This window comes from Trachurus japonicus, chromosome 6 (genome assembly GCF_045865225.1).
Source record: "Trachurus japonicus isolate A0001 chromosome 6, Traja_1.0".
In the NCBI taxonomy this organism is placed as follows: Eukaryota; Metazoa; Chordata; class Actinopteri; order Carangiformes; family Carangidae; genus Trachurus; species Trachurus japonicus.
Window position 1 is genome coordinate 13546646 of NC_140912.1, and position 27079 is coordinate 13573724.

Here is a 27079-nt window from a genome sequence, read left to right on the forward strand (position 1 = left end):
TAGAATTTTGCACAAAGTTTGGGCTACATTGTCTGATAGATGAGCTATTACACTAATTTTATGACCCAGAGTGGAATCAAATTCATTTTTATTTTCTGTACAGCTTTAAAAAGATAAATAAATAAACCAACTACTGTATAGTATTCGCATATACAAAAGTAGAAAAGTACCTGAAATTTGTACTTGACAATATCACTTAATTAAATGCACGTAGTTGTTTTCTACCACTGTGTATGTGCACAGAGAAGCTGAAACTCTCTCACTATCTCTCTCTCTCTCATACACACACACTCACGCTGCTGCATCAGCAGCACAGCAGACATGAATTATGACCCTGAGGACTCTTTGACTTTCTCATGGTGTTGATGGGGGATGCCCCTACTGACATTACAGGGATGTCCATCAATGTGTGACCGCTCCCCTTCATATTGACTGCTGTTGCCCCATGGCACATTCTACTTCATCCTAATTAGAATTAATAATTGAAAATAGGAAATCAATGTGTGCAAATTAAGTGTGGTAACAGTTGGTTTTATCGGGTTGACATTGTTTTTTGTTTGTTTTTTTTTTTTGAGGTGCCGTCGGTGCTCGTGACTGCTGTGTGTTATGTCTGCAATAGCTTTATTTATACTCCAGTCACTGTGTATTGGTGTGTACTGTAGATAAATGTCCACCTCAGCTGTGATTGCTTTTTTGTTGTTGTCCTGTGGCAAGAGAGCAAAGGGTTTGTTTTCTGCAGGACAGGGTGAGGGATAAATTATTAATTGGAAGGAGCAGTGGGCTGTGTAACAATTTGCTCATCCAGAAGCATGAGCCGTGTCAGGTTCTGTTGAACAAGTGACTGCTTTACTGCGCTGAAGAGAAAGCATCTTTTACAGCCTGCTTGTATTACAGCTCAACGTGGCCAGCTTTATTAGGAAGACAGGCTGCTGCGCTTTTAAGTAGCATCACTCTTAAGTGCTTGTTTAGAATAAAGCACGAATTGACCTGGCCTTGTCTGTCTCGGTCAACCACCATCCCTGTTAACCCTGTTAGAGCTGCGCTGCAGGGGAGACGGCTGGCACCTGCAGGGCTCGTATTGATCCAGGTTCACATCCTGAAGAGAACTTGGACAAATGATCAGATCCTCTATGGGATAAACAACCAGGCTAGACTTTTTAATCAGTAATGCATAGATTTAAAAGCATTAAGTTATTCCCTTATTAGGTCTGTGGTTCTAAATAGGCAACAGTCAGATCTCGTTGCTTCTTACCCGACCCCATGGTGGTATCACAGGGAGCATATGGTGCATTTCAGTCAACTGGGTCTGCTGAGGGAGTCTCTGTGTAGGTGTTGTGGGCTTGGTCCCATGCTGCCCACCACCACCACCACCACCACCACCACAGGGGATTGTGAACACACAGCGCCTCAGCTAAGATGAATTAGGGCAGGACAAACGACACGCCCAACAGCAGAAGCTGCGGCATGCTGTTATTCCAATTCAGCAGAACTGCCCCCATGACTATTGGCAGTTTTTTTTTCTGTATATTTAGAAATTCATTTGTCAAGCTCACGGGGATGTATCTAACTGTTTACTTGTCTTGCCAGGGCTTTTTGAGGACTAATAAATAACTGTGTAATAGGTGTCAGCAGAACATGGAGGGGACGGTGGGGACCGTCTCGTGGCGTCGTGGCAGCTTTTACAGCCGCAAGTTTAACAACGCTGAGAGACATTTGTCACTCAATGCAAATTTACCACTTTGCACAACAATCATCACTTTCCCTCTAGACCCCTGTACCAGTCCTGTCTGCTTTTCACTCTATTAGTCTGCGTCATTGAGTCAGGGAGCTGTGATGAATAGCTGAATGTTGAGTTGTTCTTTTATTGAATAACTCCTCTAACAAATGGCTCATACTGACTGAAGAGCAGACTATTACATACTCTTGTGTCAGCTAAATTGTAGGCCGAAATGTTTCATTGTTCCTTTTTAAAAATGATCATTCCAACGTTTAAAATCTCTAAAGAAAGCCCATCTCCCCACGCCACACTGAAGGAGTGACTCGTCTGCCTTAATTCTGGTCATGAAGTGTAATTTGAAAATTCTGATCTGTCAAGGAAAGAAAAAAAAAAAAAAAGAAAAAAGTGAGTGGTAAAAAACGGTGAAACGCACAATACAAAATTCAGAGGTGCACTCATGAGGCGATGCAGGAGACTCGTCAAGACAATGAGTCACGCTGCTTTGCTTCGCCACGAGCTCTGCTGGAGAGTAAGCAAGAAGTAAAAGGCTCTCAGGAGCCTGAGCATTTGTCTTCTAATGTCGTGTCTTGAGATAAGTTATTCCTCAAGTGTCAACAGTGTCTGTTAATAATAGTTATGTGACAGTGAGTGGCTCATGCAGTGGGGGAGTGAAGTCAGGCTGTGAGCCAAATATTCCAATAGCTATGATATGGTCTTTCCCAGTCAGAGTTGGCGAAGCAGCAAGCAAACGTCCGCACCAGCCGCGTTGACTGGCCGGCGTTTATACGAGTCCAGCCGTGATTCTAATTGAAGTTTGCTTTTGCCCTGCGTCCAGCTGAATAAATGAAGAATAAAACCAGAATCCCATTTGAATGGAGAGAGAGATATTCTGTGTTTAAAGAGCTTGACTCAGGCCCTCATTTTCAATTTGGTTTTGAGAAGCTTACGGCAGCTTTCCGTGGCACAGGCTCCCCCTCACTCACAACAGCGACAAACATTTTGCTGAAGAGGCCAAGTTCAGGAGAACTTCTGAATGCAGTCAGCTGCTGAAAGCTGTTTGGTTTTAATCCTGTTGCGGCCAGCCCCTGATCATGCAGACTCTCTTGAGCACACTTCAAAGCTCAGCACCACCATGATGGCTCACTCAGCCCATTCTTTGGACATCACCTTCAGAAGTTTACTATCTGCTGGTAGCCCTCGACGTGATCTGTTTTGTTCCAGCCAAGGGGATTAGCACCTTGGGATTGGACCTTTTTCCTGTGTGTGAGGTTGTCCACATTGCAACAGTTATGTGTTACGGTATAAGCACTGAGGCTTCAGTTCCCTGTGTCCTCCGTTGGGCTCGGTGACCTAGGCCAGACCAGTTAATGGGCTGGACTCTAGCTTCAGACTTGAGTGAGATTCGCTGCCTACACACCACAACCCACAGGCTCCCCTTCACCTTGCAGTATTTAGCCATACTCTCCAGAAGCTCACGCCTTCATGCTACAGTACATGCTACTTTCCCGTGCGGTTTCTCTCTGTTTTTGCCGGCAGCTCATCATGAACTCTGACTCCTTAATCACAGTTAAATGCTGTCAGAGCTGGGAAGTGAGAGACCACTGGGTAAAGTTTGAGAACCTCTGTGTAGGAGAGAGACAGCGAGATAATGGGCTTTGCTCTCAATGTGCTGAGGCCTCTAACTGCAAGCTAAAGAAGGTTTAAAACTTCAAATGGTAACATTTGCTGAGCTCCTAAGCACCAGAAAACTCTGCAAATTAAGCGTTGGATAGATTTTGGTTTATTTCTCTTTTTATCTGTCGCTCATGATATTTCTGACATCATATTTTGAGTTATACATGTTAGAGTATAAAAAGCACTCTGTATTAATGTGGTCAAGGTTTGAAGCTGAAACCAGAGGTGATGATGCCTCCAGTGCACTGACTGTTTTTTTTCTGCTGTGCTGAGGGAGCACTGTTGAGCTGAGGGAGCTCTGAAGAGTGCTTATAGACGGCTAAACCAAGTTGCAGCTAAACTGCTCATCCATTACCCCGGCTGCCCGCACACACCTCAGATTTAATGTGCCTGGGTCGTTTGCGTGGCAGCAGCTCAACCTTCAGGGAATTCATTCATGCCAGACTGGAGGCCTGGAGCAGATTAGATCAAATCAATGTGAGCCCTGTAATGTGGCCCCTAGTCTGTGTGACCATAGAAAGTAATACTGCTCCAGCCCAGTGTTTCGGGACCCCCTTCAGGGCAGACCTGTCTGTATCAAGGAAAGGCTGATCATCCTCCTGCTGTGTACATGGAAAAACAGGTCTCAGTGCCGACCATGAAACAGGGTTCATTAGGCTCCCACCCCGGCTGATGAGAGCTCTGGCACAGCAACCGTACGAGGAAGAGGGTGCAGTGTCTTTACATTTACAACTGAGTCTGCGATGATGTGAAAATCAATAGTGGAATATTCACTTTCCTGGTTGTTGTGCAGGTCTGGAGATCAAGCTGAGCAATACAGGTGCTGCTGCTGCTGCTGCTGATGGCGATGATGATGATGACGATGGAGAGACATAAGGCCATACCAATCAGCAGCAGATCCTCAAGAGTTGGACCCTGCTGAGAGTGAATACATCTTAAAAGTGCAGCTCAGTGATTGTTCCTCACATAAAAGCTGGTTGTTCATTTAACCTTGAAGATTAGCTATTTGCTATTTGCTATTTGAGACATATTGAGTCTTTTCTGAACAGGCCCATCCCTCGAGGAATGTTAAATTTGCTTCTTTTATATCATTCCCCTAAGGCACCACTTAGTAATGTCACAGAACTATTTACATTAAGCCATGTAAAGCAGCTAGATTATATAACTTCACCAATTTTCTTGAGAGCCAATATTACAATACAGCTGGGAAGACTAATTTCGCTGCTCATCGTTCCTGATGGATGACACCTCTGGGATATTTGCACAGTCGTCACAGAGGATGAACATTGTCTCATCCAGGTGTTATTCCATCAAATTGAAACTTCCTGCACTATTACTCCAAGTTCATTACAATTAGTCTGTTTAAAGTCGCTTTGGAAAAATTTAAAAAGTGAACATTTATTAAAAGAAGTTTGAAACTTTCACTCCCTGCAGTACCTAAGCGACAGGCCATTTTGACAGCTGACTGCAGAAGTTACACCTGCAAAAAAGGTGTTAAAAAGAAATACAAGTAATAAACTGTTCTACATGAAAAATGACTCGATCCTCATGTTCGTACTCTTTGCATCCTTTTTCGCTCTTCCCTGTAGTCGCTGAGAGGTGTGAACAGCTTGCACATTTGCGTCGCGTTTTTACAGATTAATATCAGGGTGTTATTAGGACCTTTCTCTATGATGTTTATGGTACGTCAACATCACATAGAGTCTATGTGGGACTCTTTATTTCTTTGCCAAACAAAACTCTTTTTTCACCTGTTTGTATTGCCAACAAGTTAAATAAAATGATTAGACTTTCAGACATCCTAAAGCAAGGACAAAACTAGGGTTTTAATTAAACACATATTAACACTGATAATTTAGGCTGTGTGTTATGTGTTGGCTGCTCCAGGTTTCACACACGTCTGAGTGAAAATGATAAATAGATTAATTAGTCAATTGTTATCTTAAATGCCGGAAAATCTTTTTCAGATGAAAAAATGAAAAACCCTTTTGGGTCCTTCTTTGATAGTGAAACAGAGAATACCACTGCACACTGTATAGCTACACTTACAAAAGCTTATTGATTTATTAAGAAACCCACAACATTTCGGTCCTCAGACCTTCATCAGGTAGTCTTCTCTTCTCTGTTCTTCTTCTACGGCATTTAAAAAAAAGTTGTGCATAAGTTTTGCTTTCTTTCTTTGATAGTAAAAAGAATATCTGAATAATATCTTAAAGCAATTTGAAGGGTTGTGCCCTATGAAATTGTGTTGGGCATTTTTCACTCAAAAAAAACCCGAATGAAAACGTAATTATCATTGGCCACATGGCATGCAAAGTTAGCTAGCATTAGCTGGTGAATAGGGAGAGTATAAAGCTGTTCTTAAATACACTAACTAGTTTGCAGAGAGTTACACACGAGTGAAGAGTGAATATATGAGCGTCACATTACCAGAAGAACAAGTGAGTATTAATGTATCAAGAGCAAACGTGACTAATAAGTGCAGCTATAGGAGTCAATGAAGTCTTATGCCGTTAGCATTAACAGTCTTTCTGGAGGATGTTAATATTGTTATGGAACCACCTATCTCAATATCACCATTTCTGAAAAAGAAAATGGAGTAACATCTTAAAATATACAATGATTATGTGACAGTTTTGTGGGAATTGGTGAGGTTTGTAGCCTACTCCCCACAGGATGGAAGATTAACATGTATGTGAGATGATTTTTATTGTTTCTATGTCTGATTTATTTAGTGACTCAGCCAAAAGGCAAATGTTTTGTAGAGTTAACTTGATTAAACAACCTGTCTGTAGAGCAACAGAAATGTTTGTCACCTCACTGTGTACTTGTGGCATATTTTTCAGCCAGGAGCTTTCTTCAGTCACTTGTCTGGGATATGAACAGGTTGGTTACAGCTTGATTAATGATCTGGAAGGCTCGTATTGACAGGAGATATGAATTTTGTTTTGCAATGTTGCTGGCTTTATATTTGTCTTACAGAAGCTTTACACATTCTGGTGGAGCGTTGGGAAGTGTGAAACAGAGGCTCAGTGGTCACACACACACACATACACACAGTCTCATTTGATTTCTGGCTCAGGTCTGTGCCGTGTGGAGTTGACGTGCTCTTCCTGTGTCTGTTGGTGGATGTGTGTGAGTGGCTGTCTGTCACTGGTTAGCTCTGTGATGGATAACAGCCCGTGGAAGCTGTTACTCTGCTTTTCGCTCAAGGCACGCATGAATACGCACTCGTACCCTGTGACCCTGAGTAGGCGCAAAAACGACAAATAAAAATAAAATTTAAAAGATACTGTAAGGCTGGTGATATTCTTTTATTGGGTGGGGAAATACATGAAAAGACTTACAGTACAGTGTGTTTGTCCATCTCTTAATGTCTCTTCCAATCAGTCCTTGCCACATTTTTTTATACCGAACTTGTAAATCGGGTCATAAATTTTGGCTTTTATTTAATAAAAAGGCCAGATAATTTCAGTACTTTAGCAAATATTCAAACAGTAGTAATTGGTGTATCTGATTATGCTCCACTGAGTATTTTTAGCTATAGCAGCAGGAAGGTGTCGATGGGATCGGCCCAAAATAAACCACAGTGCCCATGTTCTACGTAATGAGGTTATCGAGTGAGGCTCCATTATGTGTTTTTTAATAGTTTTTGGATGACAATGGAGCCCTGAAGAGAACAACGCTCTATCAGGCTTTGGCAGCACAGATAATACTTGTAAGATCAAGAATCAGATTATCAGGAGCCGTATCCTTTAAGACAGAAACACAATTACACCGAAGTAAATGAGCTGTGATTTTATTGAACTGATAGAAAATGATTGATACAGGCATGAGCTGAAGATGAACCTCAAGACCGTCGTGCTTATACAGCTGATGATGAACCGTCGCATGTATTAGTCAGGAGTGAATTCATAACTGAATTGCCTAATTTGACGTATTCTTTCAGAGGTATGTTTAAGGTAAATGCAGGTGCAAATTCTGCTCTGTTTTGTCGCTCTGCTCCCGTCTGATGCCGCTTCTCTCTGTGCCTGCAGGTTGTGAGAGCGACTTCTGGGGACCTCATTGCAGTAATCGGTGCCAGTGCCAAAATGGGGCAAAGTGTAATCCCATCACAGGTGCCTGCGTCTGCACTGATGGGTACCAGGGTTGGCGTTGTGAGGAGCCCTGTGAGTACGGTTACTATGGCAAGGCATGCCAGCTGCCCTGCCAGTGTCTCAATGGTGCCACCTGCAACCACGAGACAGGAGAGTGCATCTGTGCTCCGGGGTACACAGGAGCTTTGTGAGTACCAGCAACATATTTACTCTGTTGACACTTTCTTTGTGTTTCTTTAAAAAAAAAAAAGTGCCTTTTGTTGTTTGTCCGAGCATTCTTTGTCGATGCAAAGCACTGCGGGCAAACACAGGTTGTGTGTCTCCGACATCTGACTCTTGACTTGTGTGGTGACAGCTGTGGAGAGCGCTGCCCCTCCGGTAGTCACGGGCCTCAGTGTGAGCAGCGCTGCCCCTGTCAGAACGGAGGAACATGCCATCACATCACTGGAGATTGTTCCTGCCCCGCCGGGTGGACGGTAGGTCACCGTAGCAAAGGTGGGAGGGCAATGAGAGAAGAAAGGTCAGAGAGAAGAAAAGGGCTGAATATTACCGAGCTTCTGCTTTAGACCTCGAACATAGTCTTTACCGACACACAGAGACTGACATGTTGAGAACATGGACCTTAGGATCAAGATGCTGTGTTCAATTATATATGAGGAAGTGGGATCCTCTGCTCACTGCAAGGAGACGTTCCTAGTGGGGAGGCCGCCCGTGCTTTTATAAACCTTAGTTCATAAAATAAAAGTAAGTCAAGTGAACGTTGCCACCCACAGTTAACATTATAAAGTGTTACTTTAGGCACATTCATGTAGACTGGTGGTTTGCATATGAATTAACCAGATGGAAATGTCTGTTGTGGGCTCATTTGGTGAATGAGATACCTGATAATATTGGAGCACCTCATCATTTTTTCAAGAATCCAGTTGTGTTGTAAATAATTCCTGCTCATTGATTTGCCACAACATCCGCAACGACCTAGAATACATTTTAAAATGACAAATTTTGCTTTATATAAACAGTGATGATTGATTAGAATAATACATACACAGAGTGTGTCTCTTAATCTAATATAGGCAATGTAATGTCCACTTTGGATTCCCCATGTGAAAATAATCTCTTCATTAATATGAGCTTTATAAAGACAACATGTGACAACAGGGTCAAAAGGCAAACATTGTTGTTTTGGGTAATATTGTCAGTTTATTATTTTTTATTTTCTTGGATGTACTGCAACAGTTCCTGTGGCTCTGAATTGTCCAAACATCAATAAAGTGTCACTCTACAGTATGTGATCATCTTCTGTTGGCTGTTTTTCAGGGTTCAGTCTGTGCCCAGCCCTGCCCTCTTGGCAAGCACGGCATCAACTGCAGTAAAGACTGTTCCTGTCGTAATGGCGGACTGTGCGACCACGTCACAGGACAGTGCCAGTGTGCCGCTGGCTTCAGTGGACGCAGGTACGCAGCTGACTGGCAGACAGGCTGCTCAGTTATTATGCACAAAAGGCTTTTGTGAAGTACTCCATGCAAACTTTTGTACTCCTACTTTGAAAATAGGTCAGACAATGGTATGATTTATTGATATTAGTATTTAATGCCAAGGGATGGTTTCATACCGACAGTTACACATTAAACAGTCACTCATTGACCTATTCTCTTTGTTGATTTCCAAATAAGGCACAAACCTGGCTGTTCTTTTATAAAAGAGAAAGGAAATGCAGGAATAATCTCACGCTCAAGAGAAATAAGCATTTATAAATGGCCATTAGTCCATTTGAAGGTGGATTGGAAGCTTTTAATAGGGGTGTTTATGTTTAATTAATCCCGTACTTCATGCTGGTCGGCAAGGCTTCATGTCTTGAGCCTTCATCCTCCTCCAATCCCAGCCTGTCCATTGATCTCACCATGGGCTACATGCGGTTTGGATTCTGCTCATTAATTATAAGTAATGGGCTTATATTAAGGTCTCATTGAAATCCACAGATCTTTTTAGTTCCCCATGCCTGCCAGAGCAGCCCAGAGCAGCCTGGGTTTATTAGTTCAGCTAAAGCAATTGTCTCTTGGATAGAAACACTTCCTCGACAAGACCTCTCCTTTACTTTATTATTTTGTAAAATTGCCCTCATTCGTTTTGTCAGTGGCAGGTGAATTAACCTGCCAGGAATAATCTGAGATTGTGTTAGCCCCCACCGTCTCTTGTCTAGTATAATAATACTATTGTCCCCTGATAAAACTAAAGCTGGGGTAATTTAAACATGAAACATAACTCGACCATTTTATAATGTAATTGAGCTATTTGTAATAGCTTTGTTAGGCTCTTGAGATTGATGCTCTACCAGGACTGTATAGTTAAGTCAGTATATTCAAGTGAAGAGAAAATCCATTTTCTGATCTACTTCAGTGCTTCATGTGGAGAAACTCCTCAGCAATTCTAATTTCTACGGTCGTTGACGATTCTTGTCCACCTCCTACAGAGAAACTGAAGTCGTGACTGCTGACAGCAGGGCGTCGCTTTTAAGGTCCCCCTGCTTTCAGGGCTTCTCTGTCATGTAGTCATTGATATTTGACCACGTCAGCCTGTAGGATTTATGAAAATGTTGTCACATTAATTATTCATTATTTAAATAATGAAATGTAAAAAGATGATTAATAATTCAAAGTGACCATATTACGGTCGCTGCTGTAGACTTTCATATCAAAATTACTTTTTTCAAATCATTACACAAACTTTGTTTAGTTGCACCGCATATTGGTCAGTTAAATTCATCATTGGTCACACTGGAAAATGTCCATTACAGTTTCCCATAAGGTGGTTGTTGTTTCAAATTATTTGTTTTGTCCAACCAACAGCTCAACAACCTGGAGATATCTCATTTATGGTTATTTAAAATAGAGAAAATTAGCAAATCTTCCCATTTGAAGAGACCACAGAACCACTTTCTCTTGGAAATAAAATGAAGAATTAATCAATAATCGTGATTGCTGTTGTTACAGATCAAATCTTTATTTTATCATGTCTACAGAGCTACTTTGACCCTTTTTGATATCAAAATTTCATGTCACAAGTCTTGACTTAAATGTATTTAATGCACTTGAAGAGAACCAATTTAAAAGACAGACAATGTAATTTTCCCCAGGTGTCAGGATGACTGTCCCGTGGGCACCTTCGGTCCGCAGTGTAACCAGAGGTGTGAGTGTCAGAATGGAGCCAAGTGTCATCACATCACTGGGGCCTGTTTGTGTGAAACGGGGTTTAAAGGGCCTAATTGCCAAGAGAGATTCTGTCCCCCAGGCCTGTACGGCCTCATCTGTGACAAGTACTGCCCTTGTAATACCACCAACACGGTGAGGTAAGTGAAACATCAGCTCAAGGCCACACACAGCTTTACTATGACCAAGCCCTGAAGTGAAGCCGCCTATAGCTCCATATGAATAAAGACTTAAACTCTCCAACTCAATTTTGCCTCATCTCTGCTCTAAGCCAGAACTCATTCTGAAGTCTGGACACCTCTTAGCCGTGTCATCCAGTTAGCTTTTAATCGCAACCTTTGCTTCATTCATAATTTCTCAGCCGCATTCATAGTTAATGCAATGTTAATGCTCTGATTCCGGCTGGAGTCGGGCACCGACCGTAGAAGTCATTACAGAAAGAAGGAGAGAAGGGACACCTCATCTATCTGAAACAAGCACGTAGACACATCGATGAATGAATTGCTGTTGGCGCAGACTTCAAACTTTGACCCTGCTCAGGAATGAAGTGTTGATACTCTCAGTGCTGAAACTTCGCCTCACTCTTTTTCTTCCTGCTGTCGCATCTTTCTTTCTCATTATGTTGTAGCTGCCACCCACTTTCTGGAGAATGCACCTGCTCTGCAGGATGGACAGGGCTTTACTGTAATGAGACCTGCCCGCCTGGATACTTTGGAGAGGGATGCATGCTGCCTTGCAGCTGCACCAATGGAGCTGATTGCCATTCTGTCACCGGCTCCTGCATATGTGCCCCTGGGTTCATGGTAAGTTTCATGTACCCTCACTGCTCTACAGTGGCTGCTGTCATTGTCATTTTTTATTGTTATATTTGATGTTGGAGGTCTTATTATTTATTAAATTGCTACTTATTTTATTTTTATTTGATCTTCATGTGTCTCATGACATCTAACTCTGAACACAATGAAATGGCAGCACAGTTATGATAAACAATTCATCACACAGCCAACATTTACTGAAGAATAGTAAAGAAAGGAAGAAAGAGTGGAAAACTTATGATCTGTTGAACCACATAGCAAATGACAGAGGAGGGAAAGTCAAAAAGGACACACATGAAGACACTATTTCAGTCCTTAAATGTTCATGCCTTTGTGTTTAATTTTTTTAAAATTAGGTTATACTTTACTCTGTGTTTTCATTTTAATCTCTGCTGCAGTAAATGTCAACTTGTAAGTCATGTTTTTGCTTACGTTCATTTTTTCTTGAAATTTATCACAGGTTGATTGTCAGTGTAACCTTGCTGCTCGTCATCTTTGTTTTACTAAAGAGAATCTCTAATGATATATCAATAATAATATAAAGAGATTGCAGTAAGGGTATCTCATAACACTAGTGCTTCATCCCTCTACAGTATGAACTTCACTTGAAAAGGTTGTAGCGTTGATTTATATTTCATGTTATTTGTGGCCCTAGTAAAATGTTTGCGTCAGTGCAGCCATAATGTCTTGGAAGTGGTCCCAGTATTACTTTAGTGGCTTTTTATACATGGACAGCCAGAAGCAAGGTGAGACATTTTATTATTGCCTCATTATGGATGGGCTCTGTTGCACCACAGGAAATTCCTTGCTAAAAAGTGCAGTCATCAATAATTAGTTGGTGTGTATTTTACAAATGCGCTTGATATACCTGAACTCTTAGCGTCGGAAAAGACGAGCCGAGACTAGCGAGCTCGGATCAGTGCTCCTCGACCAATTGGGAGGAAATTGAATCTTTGACCTATATACAGTACGTTTCTGTCTTAGTAGTTTTTCTGCAGCCATATTGTCCCCCTTTTACAACTGTCAAATTAGTTGGGTAACTTCAATCAGTTTTCCCATTGTATTTCTTGTCTCGCAATCTGAAGTTACAGAGCAACAGCGACCGAGAGGGTACATTTCTGCCAACATTACATTTCAGTGGAAATTGCCTGTGTCTTACAGCGGGCCACTGTGGTGAATTGAGCTACCGAGCGGGGCCGCAGACTGTGTCTTAATTTGCTCCACCTGTTCTCTTTGGCGGCTGCTGGGAAGGGCTGCCAGATCCATTAAACAGACCTAGAGGGCAGGAGCTGGATAGAAAAGGAGGCAGTCAGATGGGAACAGACACACCTCATATGGTGGATTGGTCTGTTTGTGTGTGTGTGTGTGTGTGTGTGTGTGTGCGAGCAAGAGAGAGAGAAAAAGAGAGGGGTGAGCAATCGCGTTTTTTTTGTTCTTTTAACAAAGCTGCTGCTGTGCAAACAACACAGATGGTTTGTTAGAAAGGTAGGGCTGTGATCGTCTTGAGTGTGTAACTTTTTGTCATGTGCGTGGCATATGATCATTATCGCTTAGTGGGATTTTAAAATGCGGCTAATGATGGCGTTGGGGATGTGATTGGTGGTGAAGTCATTTCTCTAGGGGGCTGCTGATAGGACTAAGCCTCCCCGCTGCATCTTTGTTCTGGAGTCCCATCTGGGGGCAAACTAAGCAAAGTGTTGGAGCAGACTGAGCTCCTGCACGCTTGATTTAGCTCTAGTAATTGGACATGCTCTTTCTGACTGGGACAAAGTGATTACATGTTACCTATTCAGGCATTGTCCTTTGCAATCTGCAGCATGTACTCCATAGCAACATTTCTCCCCTATGTCTACAGTTTGTAGAGATTCTGTTGACACTGCGGTATTTGAGATATGAATGCATTAGAAATGGCTTCCAGTCTGCATTTGTAGGTGGTGAAAACAAATCATTTTCCCATCTCTGAGGGCTTTCTAGCCTCATCAAAAGGTTCAGCGGTTCATTTTCTGTCTTGCTGCATGAATTTTAAACCGCAGTCACTCATCCTGCAGTCAGATGAACTGTTAAGGAGTGAGACTGATTGGTAATTAGTGCTGCCATTTGCATCAAGTCTCAGTGGGTACCAAGCTGATCAATGTCATGTCAGCGAGAGACTTTCTGTAAATAAATAAATAAATAAAAACTCTCCAATTACATTAAGATACTAATAGGTATGAATTTGGTGCCTGGGGATGACCTGGCTGCTTCTTAGTGGGCTCAGGTCTGGTTGCTGCCTTCGTTGACTGCGTAGTTATGTAAGGTCGTCCTGCTCTCATGCGATGGACTGACAGCCCGTGTATTAATAATGATTCTCCACATACAGACTTCTATTCTTCACAGCTCAGAAGGAATATGAATCAGTCGACTAATGAGAGAGCTGCCTTTCCCCCTCTTGAGAGCGGACCAACCGATGGTCTCTGCACCTTGAGGGTTAAACCATGTGGAATCTGACGCAGCCATGGATGCAACAAAATCCATGTGGTCATTTGTGGCTGCATGACGTTTTATCCATGAGTCCAGTCACCAGTAAATTGCCTCTGCTCTGAAGACAGGCTGAACACCCACCCACCCCCCACCCCCACCCCCCTCACCCCCGCCAACACCCCCTGGCGGGTCGAACTCCTCTCCCCACTTAACAACTGTAACTGAACTGCTATTGTTAGCAGTCTTGAAGCTGTCATTTTCAGTAGAACAAAGGTTATTGCAACCGATTGATAAAAATTTCATTCACAGACAGGCGCTTTTATGTGGTGTACAGGGAGGAGAGATGTTTTAAGATGTGTGTCCTGCCCCTGGCGTCCACTGGCACATCTCCTCCTGCCTCCTGTTTAAACTGAGTTCAAAATGATAATGAGAGCAGCGAGCAGCCAGCAGTCCGCCAGTGCTCTGGTGAGCGAAGCAAGAGCCACTCAGGACTCCTCTGGGCCACTAATTGGAACTCTAAATCATCGTGTCACCTGTCACTCAAGATCGGGGGTTGGAAGGGAAGGTGTGGGAATCCATAGACTGGCTGTGATCTCAGGCTTAGGGAGGGACGAGACCCGTGGAGGTGGGCTGTGCTCGGCTTTTTAAAGCAGAGAAATTCTAATGACCGAAGGCTGCAGAAGGACATAGGGAAGGAATACTCCATGTTCTCTACCCGATAGCTTCGCGCTAATGCAAGAGTAGGAGACTCAAAGGCTACACCAGCCAGCATGGCTGCCGATATCCCACTGGTGTGCTTGTTAATAGCAGACTGAGACTTGGCTGCAGTCTGTTAGCAGTGTCTCGGGGATCTAGCTTTCCCCTCCCATCCGTCCACCTCGCTGTGGAATTGAATTGTTTGGCTCTTACAGATTTTGCAGTACACACCTTTTGTGTGGGCAACAAGTAGATGCAGCTAATTAGAGGAAAAGGACATGATTTTCAATGACCGTTGACTGGCTTGGACTCTTGGTCTTTGATTTGTTAGATGAAACTTTTGAGCACTGCCTTGCTCCACTCTGGGAATTAATCACTCTTGGTGGTCTCTCTTATTATGTCTACAAAAGTCCCCAACATCTTTCAGCAGCATAGACCCACAGCCTAAGTTTGTTTAGAGCAGAAATAATTGTATTGCAGGCAGATTTGATAGAAGCTTGATTGGAGATGGATGGGGTTGGGGTTCAAAGATTTTTTTTTTTCTCAGAGACCCCCCGTGAGAGTAACCTAAAAGGAGAGAGAGAGAGCAAGAGAGAATGAAAGAGTAGTAGAGCGATGGGGTGAGGCAAAGCTGCAGAAAAGGGAAGCGGGGCTGGCAGTAGGTGCTGTCAGAATGTATATATAGACTGCATAATTGGAAGCTATGAGGCGAAAGCTTGGGGTGATCAAGAGTGGTCCCTGCTCTTGAACTTCAGTCCCTATCGTAAATCCATTGAGTTTTACAGTTCCCTCTCTCCCCAGTCTGTATACAGAGAAGCGCTTTCTGTCTGCATCTGCTCACACTATATTATTCCTATTTGGGGGCTGCCAGAGTCAGCATTTATTGCCATGCTGAATCTTTGCCTCATGACTTTGCATTATTTCTACCACAGGGCGAGGACTGTGCTACCGGGTGTCCCCCTGGTCTGTATGGACCGAGCTGCATGTCCACCTGCTCCTGCCATAATCATGCATCCTGCTCACCTGTCGATGGCTCCTGCGTCTGCAGGGAAGGTACAGTATAACTGAATGTGGTGGAGACTCAGAGCAGCTGCTGAGTGAGATCGCTACACTGACTGTAGATGAGCTGAAGAGAAATATTCTGACATTACCTGCATACATAGTTACGATCTGACTTGTCTTACCTTCTGTACCTGAGAATGTAAGACTAATTGGCTGTTTACTGATTCGTGCTTTGTCACACACATCTGCCAGACTGACCCCGCTGCCAGATAACCTATTCTCTCCTGGCTATGTACATTTTTCTTTTTTAATAAAAGATTAAATGATGAACATAAAATAATCTCAATGATAAGTCATTTTTTCGGGGAACATTTTGTCAAGTCTGGGTGACATCCTGTTCTATTCTGTTCTATTCTGACATTATATTCATAAATGTGAGTTGCAGACTTTTGGTTTGTGACCATTTAAAACCAGACATCTACTTGAATGATTTTTACCTCTGGGAACGTCTCATCTGAGGGATTTTTAGAGACCATGAAGCGTTAAAAGTTTTCAAGTTTCAATTAAAGGATGTCTTGTTGGAAGTTAGGGCCCCATCCGTGAATTGCAACATTCCTGGGTGTTTCTAGTTTTGTGGTATTTGGTCAAAAGAATATTGGATAATTAGACTTTTGCATTTATAGTTGTGCCAAAGGGAAGGTTAAGGTCTCACTAAAGTTATTTCACCTGGGGGAAGCAGAAATAGGTTTTCAGACTTTTCACTCTTCCACAAACGTTGTGGTGGCACCAGGGGAACACTCAGGGTATCTCCAAAGTCAGCAGGCCCTTGAACCTGTACAAAACATAATCCTCATCCATTCAGAAGTTAATGAGATTTCTAGTCTGGCTAAGTGACTGACAGATGTCACAACCTGGCGACCTTATCGTACGGCTGGCACACCCTTTTCAACAGCCAAAAAGAAAAAAGTTATCTCAACAAGCCCAGGACATTTAAATACATAACACAAAACTCTACAATCGATGCAATGTGAATGTAGACTCAGCGGTGGTGGATGTGCTGGATGTGCTGAAAACAAAGTACAAGGAAAGATCTAACAAAGGACTGAAGCATCCCAACTAAATGGCTGCCCACAGGGAAGGTGAGAGAGACACTGGCAGCAGCAGCCGGAGCTTTTATAGGCTGTTAGCACCGGGCCCAGTTGATATCATTTGGCACAGATTAGGAAAGGGCAAAGGTTGTTGCATGAGGCAATACCGTGATGGCTAAGCTACAAATAAACAAGATTTTTGCAAAATAGATGGGAAAATATCCCTTGCATCACACTTCCCCCTCATGTTGAGGGTTTGAACTCCAGGTGTAGCTGTATCCATGATGTCTAAAGGCTGATGTGTCTCTGATTTCTTTGACCCCAGGATGGCAGGGAGTGGACTGCTCCATCCTCTGCTCCAGCGGCACATGGGGTCTGGGCTGCAATCAGACATGTTTATGTGGCCATGGAGCTGCATGTGACCCTGTGGATGGCATCTGCACATGTTCTCCAGGGTGGAGGGGAGAGCACTGCGACGAGCCCTGTCCTGTAAGATGGCCTTCTAACTGAGAGGCTCCTGCTCTTAATCCCTTTGGCTCTTCACCATTTTGGACCGTAATACAACTTGTGGTGTCTTCTTGTACCATGTTTTAAAACAGTATGTTTTTTAAAAATCTTTGTTAGGATGGCACCTATGGGCTGGAGTGTCGCGAGCGCTGCGACTGCAGCCATGCTAATGGCTGTGACCCCGTGAGTGGCTACTGCCGCTGCTACCCCGGCTGGACAGGTCAGTCCATTTCTGCTTGTGCAAAAACAATAATGAGAGGAAGCAGACATGAGGTGCAGGGAGAAGCACTAAACTGTATTTTCTATTCTAATCAGGGGAAATCAAAAGCACTGCAAACAACTCTGACATACTTGTTTTACAAAACAGAAGAATATGCTGCGGCATTATGATTTGTGTTTTACAGTATGTTTACAGAATGTCTAAGCAGTGTTTTGTTAATTAAATGTTCAATTTGTTTTGCCACTGAGCCAGCGGGGTATGTGAATGAGAGATGTTGAGAATTGAGCTCTAAATTAATTCTGTTGGCTGACACTCTGGATGTTGGTATGCAATCATGCTTATATTGCATCCATTATTATTTATACACAACATCTGAAGTGACTCACCAGATAAATACTTGGAGATCAAATTATTTGCCCAGAATGCCCCAGTGAGTTTTAACCATGCTGACGATGATATATGATATTTTTTATTTCCGGCTCTGTTAATTATTTGAAGTTGCAGGTCGTTGTGAAATCGCAATGATCCCACCGCCGTATTTATACATCAGAGGATTCACTCTCGTTTGAACTCTCATCCCCCTCCAGACGCAAATTCTCAGTTTTAGGTGAACATATGTCTTCTCTTTGTTTCTTGTCATTTCAAACATTTGCTTACAGGAAAAGAGCAGTAGGAGGTAGGAAAGTGTGAATGTCACAGCAAGGGTGAGGATCATTATTCTCAAAAATGAAGCGTTGCATCTGAATGTCAAATACGGGGGGCTAGCAAAGGACCTGGTCTCTGAGCCTGGGTGGAGAGGTGCAGTCAGGGAGGGAATAGATTCAGCAGGAAAGGTCAAGCCTGTGAGCTCTCAGCAGCCCACTCCATTCAGCCTTCTGAGCTTAGGGCATTTATTCTGGGAGAAAAAAAAAGAAGTGGGTTTTATTATCTGCAAGAACGGTGCCAGCAAAACGGGCCTCTCATGCTCTGAATCCTGCACAGGTCGGGACCATCTGTCAGCCTTAATTGAGTCACCGGGGTGCTGGACTGGGGGCAGCCTGCAGCCCAGTGGGCCACACAAACACACATACATACATACTTGAGTCGCCGAGGCTTGACAATGGGCTCTCTGTAGGAAGGAGCACCTAGAGAGAGGACAATGTGGGATTCGTCACAGGGCTAAGTCAGGGATGGAATAAAATGGCTATTTACAGAAGCACTATAGCCATTTCTTCTCCGCAGACACTGTCATACCGACTCCACAAGTTGGCATGGCATCCTACTTTGCTGTCAACTTCCTGTTTGTTTTATTGCGAGGGTTGCATGAACTGTCGAGAGGCCCGTCTCCAGGAGTACGTGCGGGTAAGTGGCTAAGCTGCCTGTGACCCACACAGCTATTGCCGGGCTGTCGTAAGCATGACATCAGCCAACTAAGATTTAAAACAGTGCTCTGTGACGACTGACGAGACGACTTGAAGCAGGGGGCGTCGTACCGGCCCATGTTGGATAGGACTTCACCCTTTATTTCTGAGCAGATTGTAGTTCATGTCAAAGAGCAGTTAAGGTGAATGTGTGTTTACATGCACTGAGAAAGAGGGAGAGAGAGAGAGAGAGAGGGATTGAGTTAAAGAGGGAGAGCGAGGTTTGCTTTGCTCTCACTCTCTACAAATTGGATAGTGAGACCTCTGGCACTTCTCAGCAAAAAGCCTCCTTTGAAGAGACTTCAGTTCTGGCTTCTCTCACTCTTTCTTCTTCTCCCTCACTAGGCATCCAAAGCCCCTCTGTTTGTCACCATTAGACTGAAAAGTGTGATGCTCTGTCCGCGCTCATTTTCTGACAGTAAAGGCAGTCACTGTTTTTTTCTGCCTGGCCTAGCAGAACCTCAAACACACTTGCACAAGCCTTGCCCTCCTTTTGATCTCCATGGCTGGGCTTCTGACTAAATCACTGCTACCATGCCCCCTCCTCATCAGCACTAACATTTCCTTTCCGTTACTCACTTCATTCCAGCCCTAAGGCGCCCTGGTTACTGTATAACATTGGTCCCCTGAGTTTAGTCCAGGTTTAATTCAAAGGTACTGCACTAATGCTGCTTTAATGGCCACACCATTCTCAGATATTCTCATTCAAAGGAAATTTCAAATGAGGCTTCGAACTAAGGGCTGGCGCTTGAAAGGTTGGAGAGTTTGTGCACATGTGTCTGCACGTCTGTGTGTGTGTGTCAGTGTTTGCAGCGAAATATTTCATTTTATAAACCTGCATGTACGTAGAGTAGAGTACATGTGACTTCTCCCCCCTTTTTTTTGATGGCATGGGTACAGCTGTGAGAAAACGTGCTGCTCCCAAGGATGTGCTAATGCATTCATGTACAGAGTGAGAGCGCTGTATGGATGCAGTGTTTTGCGTTTGTTGGTTGGATCTGCGCCAGATGCACAGTGACACTTCCAGACTGTGCTCTTGTAGCCTGAATACTTCCCTTCGGCTCTGTACACTACCGCGGCTCTGCCGAAAGAGAATGGGAGACAAGCTCGGCCTCTCCCGAGACCCAACCCTGTTAATCAACACAGTGCACTGGCAGGGAGCCCCAGTCAGATCAAAAATAAAATACATTTGGAAAGGAGAAACAGAGTCTGAAAGGATGGGCTGAACTGAAAAGAAAAAAACACACACTCCAAACTGCTGCTGCTTCTTCATTGAGGACTAAAATCAATGGAGGGTCCATGCAGGGTGAAAAACCCTCTACAGATCCGCTGTGATCAGACATTGTGAATGCTGCACTTTGATGATGTGTCTTTACTGAAGGCGCGCTGATACAGTATTACAACATCTTTGTTCTTTGCCTTCCTAGTGTGCATGAGCTGAATATGTGTCACTTCTCTGTCCCTGTGCAGGAATCCACTGTGATAATGTGTGTCCACAAGGCTTCTGGGGACCCAACTGTTCGGTCAGCTGCTCCTGTCAGAACGGAGGCTCCTGCTCTCCAGAGGATGGCACATGTGTGTGTGCACCTGGATACAGAGGAACCTCCTGCAAACGAAGTGAGCATCCTTATCTGTCTCTGGGCAGCTTCCCCTCTCTAACCAGGCTTGTAGAAACCGTGGAGAGAGCGGTGTAAGAAGAACAAACTCCATCACACAACTGACCTTGCTTTTCCGCTTTGATCTTTGAAGAACTGTTGAAGGGTGAGCCAGCCGAGGAGAGGCGGCGCATTGTCGGCCGTAACTGCTTGAGTGTAAACTCTTCATCACTGCTATCACTTAATCACAGCGTCTTTACCCCCGTGCAGCAACCCCGCCAACCAGACACGCAGATACACACAGAGACACACAGGCGCATGTACTTCAACCCCCCTACCCTGTCCTCCACAGCCAACTCTCAGTGGGAGACTCACAGTCCTCACCCGGGGCTCATCAGAGGGCGTGCTCGCTGGGAGTGCCAGCTCTGCTTTCTGAATGGGGTCTGTCTGAAGCTGCTCTCAAGTGATGAGCTCACTGATTGGGAGTGAAATTCACAGTCACAAACCTGTAAACATCAATTTGAGTGGAATGTAAGAGAGCGACTTAAACAAGCTCTTTGTGTGTGTGTGTGTGTGTGTGTGTGTGTGTGTGTGGTGTGTGAGACAGGAAATGATTACTCCTCCAAATTCAATGTTTACACAGATAATTTCCTCGTCGGGTGAAAAGCTTGTAACTGCAGATTTGCTGCGTTTTCCTGTTGAAACTTTAATTGAAGGATTACATGCTTCTCCTCTTCTCCAGAGGCTGATAAAGGTGCATCACACCTGCTGCTTTAAATAAAATCAAAACCCATGGGGAAACTTACCATTGTATGGTTGTCAAACAACAACCCAGGGTGTTTTTGTCACAACCTAATAGGTTTCTATTTTCGAAACCCCCAATCGTCTCCTGAGAGCGCTGATATCGGAGTATGAATTTTCCCAAATCACTCCGTGAAAAAAGGAACATAACATGGGTATTTAATGCTCTCACTGTAGTGAATAGAAAATATGTTTTTTAATATAAACTGCAGCCTCTTATCACAGTTGCACAGTTAAGACTTGTAAAACGTTCTTATAATTATCTTTCTATCACCTTTTGAACATTTCTTAATGGTTCACATTCTTTTAATAAGAATCCACATTATTAACGCACTGTTGTATGTGTCGAGCTACTCTCAAGATATCACATTAAAACAGACTTTCATTATTCTTTTAACTCATTTACTACTCCATCTGTGGCACCAGATGAAATAAAAGTTACTACAACAAAGAAAGACTTTCCTGCTTTTTCCCTCCCTTTGCTGTCTCTCCTCATCTTTTCTGCTTTAATTCTTCTGGCCTTGATTTTTCTGCACTCCCTTGATCACTCTTGTCACGCCTTGTTTCATTATTATATATATATACTGTACCTCTTGTGCCACCCAACATTGTCAACTGATTCCCTTTCCTCTCTCTTTTCATACTCTGATGATTACAGTCTGCTCTCCGGGCTTCTACGGGCACCGCTGCAGCCAGTCGTGTCCACAGTGTGTCCACAGCACCGGGCCCTGCCATCACATCACAGGCCACTGTGAATGCCTTTCCGGATTCGCTGGCTCGCTCTGTAACCAAGGCAAGTACTGTAGCCTTCTGTGTCCCTTTGACCTTTCCCTGCTGTTTCACTAACCGTCAAATCCATTCACTGTGAAGTTTTTAGTATTTGCTGCTGGAAAATGGTAAAACAGTTTATATCTGAAAATGTCTTGGCATTTTGTCTTGGCATAAAATACAAAAATCTGTATTTAAATGGTCAGACAATGGCAGTGAATATAAAAAACTGAAACCATACGTTTTGGGACTATACTGTCTGATAAATCACAATGTGCTGAAACCTAGAAAATCTTAGGATGCTCTCACATGTCAATAAAATGCCTCTGTGACAAGATTTTGCGAGGACGCCTCACAGTCCTGCTCTCTGTGGCTCTAATAAGATCAAAAGATGACCTGCCGCCTCTACCACTGGCATCTTAGGCTTGAGACTTTGAATAATGCCTATTATCAGTGCAACACAGACCTAAAGGGGGGAGAAAAAAAATCAACCTTCAACAGGAGCCTGAATATTGCAGAGACCCACTTTTCAGACAAAGGATACATCAAGTAAATGTTCCTGTCTCTTCCTAACTCTGCAAAGGGAGATGCATGTAAATTGCTTCTCACAAAAACAAGGAGACAAAGACACAACATGTGCGCACATCTGTAGTTCTGGTTGAATTTCATTTCAAGGCAACGAGGCAAACTTTTTTCTTATTTTTAAATTGTCCTTGTGGTGCTGCAGAGCAAGATGTTGACAGAAAAGCTTACGTCCTTACATTATTCTCTATTTAAGCCCCAGACGTCTTTGAACTGAATTTGAACGATACACTTTTAAGTCTTGAGGCACTTTAACACATCTTTGTCCCTCTGAGCCAACATCAATTTTAAATGGAACTCATATTCACAAATGAGTGTGGAAAGATTTGTTATTGTCACATAATGTGTTGACAATAAGTGTCTCTTTAATAATGTAGCTGGTACTCTAGTTGTATATTAAACATTTAAAGAACATTCAAACTGAAACCTATAAACAAATTAGAGGTAAAATGTCAACTACATGTAAAAAATGTAAATGTGTAGCACTAATTTAAATAAATTAATTAAGGAGCATCGATGAATAATGAATAGTGGATATTACACTATAATGTAGCTGCAAACAGAGTTAACAAGTGTAAGACTTGTTGTGAGACACCCACACTTGGTTGTTAGAGTGTAAATTAATAATTTATCACAACAAAGTAATGCAAACATTTCTTTGTGAATTGTAGGAGAAATGAATAAAGGATGTCTTCACAAATAAAGTTTAATTGTTTGCGAATACTCTGCATCGATAAGCACCTAAAAATATCAATATAGCTGCATAATGCTACGCTATACAAACGTTCATAAAAAGTTAATATAGTGCTTGTAGATAGTAAGTAGTTTTGGTTTATCCAATATTTATTCATGTGTGTGACCAGAGGTTCTGTATTTGTCAAGTCAGCGGTTTCTCTTTGGCCATGAAGTGCAATAAAAATCATGTTTTCCATCACTGTGTTGAGGAGAAATACCTACAATCCACTGTAGGTTTTACATCTAATAATAATTTACCATTTTTTTTAATAAATTACAGAAAGGCAGAGGGGAGTTTTGGAATTCTCTTTCATGGCTTTGAGCAATGTCTTACAAATAAAAGTTTAATAGGTTAGCTCAAGGAAAGGAAGAAGAAATAACGAGAACCAGCGCTAATTTGTCTGGACTATAATTACTGGTGAGCAGGCGTTAGGCCATGAGGGACGAAGGTGGCCAACAACATGCACATTCTCCTCTTGTTGAGCCTCGTTGGCGTCCTCACTTGTCCTCCGTCCAGCACAGAGTCCCAGCCCTAATGAAGCTGTCCTGGTGTGTTGAGTCTTGAATCCCCAGAAGCAGCAGTATGGGGGAGCCAACCTCGTGGCCTAATGACAACCTGCTTGAAGGAGCTTGAAAGAGCTCTCAAGAAGAGGGGAAAGCCAGTTGAAATGTAATCATTAAAATCACCCCACAAGAAAATGAGTTAGACCCATGTCTTTCACAGCCAGCCACCTTATCTGATATGTGTAACTCTGGGCTATTCTCTTTATATGAAACCTTTTGATGTGTCCGCTGGTGCTGCTGCAGCTCCCTCATCCCGATGGTTATGGATACACCTTGGCTCACTTTGTCCCATGGTCCAACAAGAAAACACAATGGAGGTTTCACTGGAAATTACATCTTTTATTGAAGAGTGCCAGAGAGCATTGAAATATTAATTTCATAAAAAATGTATAGAGTGGTCTGTGTACATGGTCTATTTTAATTCTGTGGCACATCACTCATTCCACTCTAGTGAATGGAAATGGGGCAGTCGTGCCACAGGAGGCAGTGATTGACTCCTCCTTTTGTCTAAACAGATCACTTCATGTCCACTCAAACAAAACAATATCATCCATTAGAGAATTATGTTTACACAACCTTTTGCAGGATGAGTTTGTTTGTACTGTATAAACGCGCTCACAATAATGTGTCCAAGTTTGATGTCATAATGTTAATGGATTTTGTTGGTCTTTGCATGAAAGTGATAACGTGCGGATCAGGGTTGTTTTTTCAAGTGATGTTTTGTCTATGTGTGTGTGTGTGTGTGTGTGGGTTTTCTTCTGTGTATCCCAGTGTGTCCAAGTGGCAGGTATGGGAGGGCCTGTGGTGAGATCTGCCTCTGCACCAACAACGGCACCTGCAACCCCATCGATGGCTCCTGCCAATGTTTCCCTGGCTGGATAGGAGAGGACTGCTCACAGGGTATGGATGGCTTCTCTCCTATAATGTTGTGTTCAGCCCCCCCCTCTTCCCCGTCCCCCCTCCCTCTCTCTCATTGTCTGTCTCCACTCCTAATTTCTCTCTTTCGCTTACCTTCATACACATCTATCATTTTTGTGGCCCCCCATTCCAAGAACTACCCTGAGCCCCAGCTGATGTAAAACACATAGTTTGCTTAAATTATTGTTGTAATACATTATGCTCTTTGATTAACAGCACTGTAGGCCTAAGATCATTAGCAAAGCTTGAGCTGTCATGCCGTGTGAAATTGATGTTTGGTTTTTCATTGCATTAACTACTTAAAGTAAAAAAAACAACTTCAGATCAGATAGATGTTACATTACCAGTGCTTTACTCGGCTTCTTCTTCAACCTGACGCCGACGTCTACTCACATAACACAGATGATGGGAAAACGGAGGGGAGAGTTCACACCAGATTTATTTTTTATTTTTGCAAGGATGTGTGTTAAATGTACTGTGGAATATTGTATGTGCGTGGTTGTGTTTGAGTTTGTATGGGAGAGTGTGTGTGACCATGAGCTTGACTGTGTCTCTGGCGTCTGCAGCCTGTCCCTCTGGGCACTGGGGCCCTGATTGTCTCAACTCGTGTAACTGTCACAACGGAGCCCAGTGCAGTGCCTACGATGGGGAGTGCAGGTGCAGCCCCGGCTGGACCGGACTCTACTGCACACAGCGTGAGTCTCACATGCAGTTAGTAGACACACACTGTCATCTACTGGCACTCCAGCAGTACTGCAGCAGACAACGAATGAGAAACAAGACATTTTTGTCAGAGGCAACTGGATGATACTAGGTTTCTGTTTACTTTATTTATTTAACTTCTTTTTTTTTTTAAACAAAAGCAACAGCAAAATAAAACAGATTTTTAGTCCATTATTTTGCTTGTTATAAATTCCAGTCACTCACACAGGGATAATGCAGACCATCAACATCAGTCCACTAATTTGAATTCCATTATGTTTCACCCCAAGGGTTTATTCAGTCTTTTTTCGTGGCGCCATGCTCCTGCTGTTGTGCATGGAAATAACATTTGTTTTAACAGTTTTTTTTCTTCCTACCTCACAGAGATTCTTACTATTCACGGTCGTCTTGTGCTTTATCTCCACCTCTGTTATGTCCACAGCATAAATGCATTTTCTGCTGAAGCAGGAAATGTTTCATTTCCATTCATTCTCATTGTCCCTTATTGAGTATGCTGCAGAGACATTGAACGTTATTGATTTTGCTGCACCTTTGCAATATGACCTTGACTCTATACATTGTCTTCCCTTCTCTTTGTTTTCTCCGCCCCCTCCCATCCCAACATATTATCCATCTCATGTCCCAGGCTGTCCTTCAGGGTTCTACGGCAGGGACTGCTCTGAAGTCTGTCGCTGCCAAAACGGTGCAGACTGCGACCACATCACCGGCCAGTGTGCTTGCCGGACAGGCTTCATTGGGACGAGCTGTGAGCAGAGTTGAGTAGGCCCAGCTCATTCTGAGCAAAAATTTCCCTGTGGATGAGTGTGGTTATGTGTATGTGTTCTATAAACACTTTGGCTCCCACTCTCTAAGTGCTTTAATTTTGATGGGTGTAGTAATGCACCTCTCTCCCATGCAGAGTGTCTTGCTGGCACATTTGGGTATGGTTGCCAGCAGCTCTGCGAGTGCCTGAACAATGCAACCTGTGACTATGTTACTGGAACATGCTACTGCAGCCCCGGATATAAAGGCATCAGGTGTGATCAAGGTGAGGGGCGATCGAGCCGATCGAGACTCTCCACTGTAATATCACTCGAGCGCAGATGTGCACACGATGTTTAAACAACCCACTTCCTGTGTCTGTAGCAGCTCTGATGATGGAGGAGCTGAACCCCTACACCAAGATTAGCCCAGCGCGAGGCTCTGAGCGCCAGTCAGCGGGGGCCGTCATGGGCATCATCTTTCTCCTCCTCATCATAATGGCCATGCTCAGTCTGTTTGTGTGGTACAGACAGAGGCAGAGGGACAAAGGCCACGAGATCCAGCCCAGTGTGTCCTACACACAGGAGATGCACATCACCAACACTGACTATTCACTCTCTGGTAAGACACTTAATCACTCTGACTGAACATTAGTCCACCAGTCAAATATACATGTTTGATTATGTTCAATTTATTTAGAGTAAAAACCAATCTGTTCAAATGTCCATGTATTTGAATACACATATTCAGTTTTAAATCTTTTCAACCTG

At 43.2% G+C, this 27079-nt stretch overlaps 1 protein-coding gene across 15 annotated transcripts in view; it reads left to right on the plus strand.

Moving 5' to 3' along the window:
• The window catches only part of megf11 (multiple EGF-like-domains 11), a 69998-nt gene that overhangs the window by 38136 nt on the left and 4783 nt on the right, over positions 1-27079 (plus strand). For 5 of the 15 annotated variants that reach the window (XM_085779036.1, XM_085779045.1, XM_085779038.1 and 2 more), the window contains 15 exons: positions 7429-7675; positions 7844-7964; positions 8806-8942; positions 10622-10834; positions 11323-11497; positions 15598-15718; positions 17081-17244; positions 17380-17482; positions 20353-20499; positions 21937-22071; positions 24699-24827; positions 25412-25540; positions 26194-26322; positions 26467-26595; positions 26694-26930. In XM_085779036.1, coding sequence (XP_085635162.1) covers positions 7429-7675; positions 7844-7964; positions 8806-8942; positions 10622-10834; positions 11323-11497; positions 15598-15718; positions 17081-17244; positions 17380-17482; positions 20353-20499; positions 21937-22071; positions 24699-24827; positions 25412-25540; positions 26194-26322; positions 26467-26595; positions 26694-26930 — 2316 coding nt within the window. The remainder of the gene's footprint in view (positions 1-7428; positions 7676-7843; positions 7965-8805; positions 8943-10621; positions 10835-11322; positions 11498-15597; positions 15719-17080; positions 17245-17379; positions 17483-20352; positions 20500-21936; positions 22072-24698; positions 24828-25411; positions 25541-26193; positions 26323-26466; positions 26596-26693; positions 26931-27079) is intronic. The other 10 variants (XM_085779037.1, XM_085779046.1, XM_085779039.1 and 7 more) reach the window with 3 other exon arrangements.